The sequence below is a fragment of the Olea europaea genome, chromosome 15, assembly GCF_002742605.1.
Source record: "Olea europaea var. sylvestris chromosome 15, O_europaea_v1, whole genome shotgun sequence".
NCBI classification, from domain to species: domain Eukaryota; kingdom Viridiplantae; phylum Streptophyta; class Magnoliopsida; order Lamiales; family Oleaceae; genus Olea; species Olea europaea.
In genome coordinates, this window is record NC_036251.1 from 22,523,143 (window position 1) to 22,528,111 (window position 4,969).

Sequence of the window (4,969 nt, forward strand, 5' to 3'; positions counted from 1 at the left end):
GAATGCTGTCTTTTGCAATTTTTTTTACTGCTGTCCTTTTGGGTTTCGTACACTGACTATAAACTATATTATCAGAAAACTTGATTGGTAAAGGCGGAAGCAGTCAAGTTTATCGAGGCTGTCTACCAGAAGGCAAGGAACTGGCTGTGAAAATTCTTAAACCTTCAGAGGATGTGTTGGAGCACTTCGTTTCTGAAATTGAAATCATCACTTCTTTGCATCATAGCAATATAATTTCATTGGTTGGCATCTGTTTTGAGGAAAACAATCTACTTTTGGTTTATAATCTTTTATCCAGAGGAAGCCTAGAAGACAATCTCCATGGTATATAATAAATGCTTTTTCCTTCTTTTCAGAGGAATAAACTTGCATGATGTTTTAAAATTGGTGTTAATGGATAACCGCTTTCTGAATTAGGTCCTAAGAAAACTGGGAATTCATTTTGTTGGGAAGATAGATATAAAGTCGCTCTGGGCATTGCTGAGGCACTGGACTATATACATAATGCAGCAGTTGAACCCATCATTCACAGGGATGTGAAATCTTCAAATATCCTTCTTTCAGATGCTTTTGAGCCTCAGGTGCCGCTTACTTTTCATTGACTTCAGTATTTGTGAGATATTACTCGTATTAACACCACATATTGGCCTTTGCAGCTTTCAGATTTTGGGCTTGCTACTTGGGCTTCAAGTTCTTCGCGTCATATTGATACCACTGATGTTGCTGGAACATTTGGGTGAGTTTTGTATTCTTTTGAAGTTTTTTTTAGTTATATGTCATTTAGTTTCAGGAGATGACATTTTTTTCCTGTGGCAGCTACTTGGCTCCGGAATACTTTATGCATGGCAAATTGAATGAAAATATTGATGTTTATGCATTTGGTGTTGTACTTCTTGAGCTTTTGTCTGGTAGAAAGCCCATTGATAATGAACTTCCAAAGGGGGAAGAAAGCTTGGTAATGTGGGTATGTATCTGTTTCTATGTATGCAAGTTTTAATTTGCTTTTACCTGTTTCCCATGACTTCTAAAAATCTGCACAATTGAGCAGTATTTTTGTCATCAAACTCTTGGGAATGGTTTTAGAAATCATTAATCTCAAATTACTTGAGATAACTAAACATTTCCTTGAAGATGCTATTTTCATTTATGATTGATTTGAGCATCGCTTCAATTAAAATATCAGAAGATGTTTGTGCTGCTGAGGATTTATCTCCTAACAATTTGTTAGTTAAAAGTTAAACTGCTGATTTTTTTCCAGGCAAATCGAGTTATGAAAGATGGGAAAATTTCACAGTTGCTAGATCCTAACCTTACTAATGCTTATGACTACATTCAATTTGAGAAAATGGTCTTGGCTGCAATCCTTTGCATTAGACGTGCGCCTCAATCTCGCCCTCAAATTAGCCTTGTAAGCCATAAAATTTAACCTATTTTTAATAGTAGCAATATGGTCGTCTCAATAGCATTTTAACTGTTGGTGCTAACTCGTAACAGATCCTCGAACTCCTTCAAGGTGATCCGGAAGCTCTTGATTGGGCAACTGAGCAGGTCAATGCTTCAGATGAAGTAGATAGTGTTGATGGTGAGCAGTCAGGGACGAACCTCCAATCTTTTATTAATCTTGCATTGCTTAATTTGGAGGAAGGCTCCGGTTCTAGTAGCAGCACCGAGCAAAACATCTTGGTCGAGGATTACCTCCAAGGAAGATGCAGCCATTCATCAAGCTTCGACTGAAAATTGGTTTTTTTCTATAGTTTCCCGTCAACCAAAGGTTGTTCTGTGGTCTGAGTCTGTATATGAACGTGTTTAGCCTTGTTTAGTTTGTGTTACCACAATGTCAGGTCTCGGACGCGACGGTTACAATGTTTCGACCTCCTCCTTACCTGATTTACGTCGCGGTCCGAGTGTCGGTTGGATTGTATTTTGTCATATGGATCAAAATTTGACAATTTTTTGTTCAAGTAGTGAAATTGCTGCTGAATCTATTGTTGGCAGTGGGCACCATTAAAAATTGCCCACATTTGTAATTACAGGTGTACGAGATGTAATCCACAATTTCGATAATTTATTGCATGGAAAATGATATTTATGAAGCAGATATTCCTTTCTTCTCGTGCGTTTTGCATTTCTTGATGGAGATGGTTACTTTGTCCCTTCCCCTATTTTCATCTTTCTTTCTTGGGATCAGATTCTATACTCTTGTCCCAATGCTTGATCTCTCACCATAGTATATGCTAAGCTTCAAATGCTGAACTTCTGGCTTCTCTCAAACTTCAGCTTTTTATGAGTTGTTTCGGCAAAAAATTGAATTGTATTCAACAATATTTTGGGGGGGGGGGGGGGGGGACATAAAAATCTCTTTTATTGTACTATTGCTTCGTCTAGTCTCCTGAATGCATTCATTATAAATTATCTATATTGCTTTCTAGATTCGGTGCCTACCTCAAGTTCTAATTTCTTTCTGGGTTACTCTGAAGTTTGAACTACACAAAATGAAATTCCAGTTTTTATTAATTGGAAAATACAGCTAAACCTTCCACTAGTCATTCTGCTGAAACCAATTAATTTTAATAATATTAATGTTGTTAATTGATAGAGCTTACCAAATTCAAGATATATGCATTGAGAAAATAGATGGGTGCAATTTCGGCTTTCGGGATTTTGCAGGAGATGTCACTACGTTATCCATTTTTTTTTTTGGATGCGAAATCTCCAACCTACCCTTGTAGATATCTTTGTGGGTACATTTATTGCTCATTAATGCTAATTAATGACATAATTTGATGTTTGACTTTGTAAGAAAAACATATGAATATATAATATGCAATGAATAATAGAATCATTGATTAAAAAAATAGTGCTAATCGTAAATACCAATAGTTCAACCATCGAACAAGAATGTGAAGACCAATAGTTAAAATGTCGAACTCGACAAAATGTCAAGAAAGACATTTGAACTATTAGTTTTATCGATTTGCTAATGTTTGATATAATTTATTGGGTTAATAGCACAAAACGTCCCTATGTTTGATACTTGTTTCGGAAAATGTCCTTACGTTTCATTTTTTTGCATTTTCGCCCTTATTTCAACGTTTCGTTGCGAAAAACGTCCTTCCGTCCATCTGCCGTCTATTTTACAGTTAAATGCACACCTGGCTCACTTTTAATTTCAATCTTGAAGGGTAAAATGATCAGGCACTCCAAACAAACTCTACTCCCACGATAAAATGGTTATTCCGAAAAAAGAAAAAGAAAAAATTATTCTCCGCAAACTACAGTGCCAAAGCCTATTATTCATCATCACCGTGGTTGATGCATCTTCGAAAATTCACTGTTCATCGTTTTCAGAAATCCTATGTTAATCATCACCCATGTCTGATGCATTTCAAAAATGGAATGTTCATCGTCACCATAATTGATGCGTTTTTGGAAAACAAATTTTGGTTTTCATACCAGCTATCATTCGCCATTACCAAAAACTCACCAAGCTTAGTCCCAGAAATCTGCACCATAAACTAAAGCCGTAAACATGCTTTTCCTGAAGTTGGACAATGTTTGCATAAAATGTCCCTACGTTTTACAATGTTTGCGTATAACGTCCCTAATTTTGACAATGTTTGCATTAAATGTCCCTACGTTTCATTTTGTATTGCATGAAACATCCCTACTTTTGTCACCTATTTGCGCATAACATCCCTATGTTTCATATTTTTGCAAAAATTGTCCCTATACATTCTGTTTGAAATCCCTTTCATTCACGGCATCAGCAACTCACAACAAACTCAACAAGCAACCCCACACACGTATCAACCCACCAACTCCACTTACCGGTCAAACTTCAAATTAAAAAAGTAGCAGAATATACTGAACAAATAGGTTAGTAATGGCACAATAAAAGGTTTAATAACATAGTTAATATTTATAGCCAAATTTGAATCTAATGTAGGCAAAATAGAGATGTTCATTAACATAGCATTTATATGTTTAAACAAAAAAAATTTACAGTTCAACAGTTACTTCAAGATAGTCCTAAACTGCATTCTACAGAAACCAAAAAAATGATCTGATTGTGCCTAATTCCTTGTTGGTGGTGGTGCCCCTTTGCAGCTCCTACTGTTGTACCCTGATTCTCCACATTTTCGATAGCTCTGAGTTTGGCCTGCTCTTTTCTTTGCACCAGATATGCCTGCTAAAGTTGTCTCTGAAGGGGTTTCATTTTGCGAAGACATTCTAGACTTCTTTGCCTGACTAGAAGATTCCACCTCATTCTTTTGTTTTCTTCTATTCTTTTTTGGCCTCCAGACCTTCTTTGTGTATGCAGGTGGCCTAAGTAGGTTGAGACCTGGACTAGGCCATGAGTCTGGTCCTGTGATTGGGGAAATTGAAGGCGTATACGTGATCAAATAACAATCCTTTTTGTAGACGGCATGTACATAATCAACAACATTAAGGCCTCTTGATACCAACAAGGCAATCACGTGGCAACAAGGGATTCCGGATAACTGCCACCCACGACATGTACAAGTCCTTGCCCTGAGGTCAACAGAATGTACTATAATGCCTGCATTGTGTCGAACTTGGAACTTCTCATTCCCCGCATATTCATCCCATTCAAACCTTGACAGCTTACTGTTCTTTTCGAGAATCTTCTGGATTCTAGGGCCTACGAATGATGTCCATCTAACAGTTGCCTCCCTACGGGCTACAATTCTCTTCATCAAGTATACCCTAATCTCTTAAGCATAGTTAGAATGGGCTTCTCTCTTGCAGTGACAATTGTGCTGTTGAATGATTCATACAAATTGTTCAGCAACATGTCAAACTGCGTCCACTCTCGAAAGTGGGATTTGCTCCAATGGGAGGCAGGTTTTTGTTCTAGCTACCCATACGCAATCGGGTCGAGGTCTAACATTTTTTGCATATGTGAAAGCTACTGTGGCACAGTAGTGGCTCTAGCTGGATCCCGAAG

The 4,969-nt window shown here is 37.4% G+C and overlaps 2 protein-coding genes across 2 annotated transcripts in view; one reads left to right on the forward strand and one right to left on the reverse strand.

Moving 5' to 3' along the window:
• LOC111411396 (probable receptor-like serine/threonine-protein kinase At4g34500) overlaps positions 1-2,108 on the forward strand; it is a 12,083-nt gene extending 9,975 nt beyond the window's left edge. The window contains exons 6-11 of the mRNA XM_023041931.1: positions 63-324; positions 418-581; positions 657-736; positions 817-964; positions 1,259-1,408; positions 1,495-2,108. Of these exons, the coding sequence (XP_022897699.1) occupies positions 63-324; positions 418-581; positions 657-736; positions 817-964; positions 1,259-1,408; positions 1,495-1,734 (1,044 nt within the window). The 3' untranslated portion in view covers positions 1,735-2,108. The remainder of the gene's footprint in view (positions 1-62; positions 325-417; positions 582-656; positions 737-816; positions 965-1,258; positions 1,409-1,494) is intronic.
• Positions 2,109-4,073: 1,965 nt separating this feature from the next.
• On the reverse strand, positions 4,074-4,718 carry LOC111411397. Its single transcript, XM_023041932.1, has one exon. The coding sequence runs from the start codon at positions 4,716-4,718 to the stop codon at positions 4,074-4,076; it is 645 nt and encodes a 214-aa protein (XP_022897700.1).
• Between the last annotated feature and the right edge of the window lie 251 nt (positions 4,719-4,969).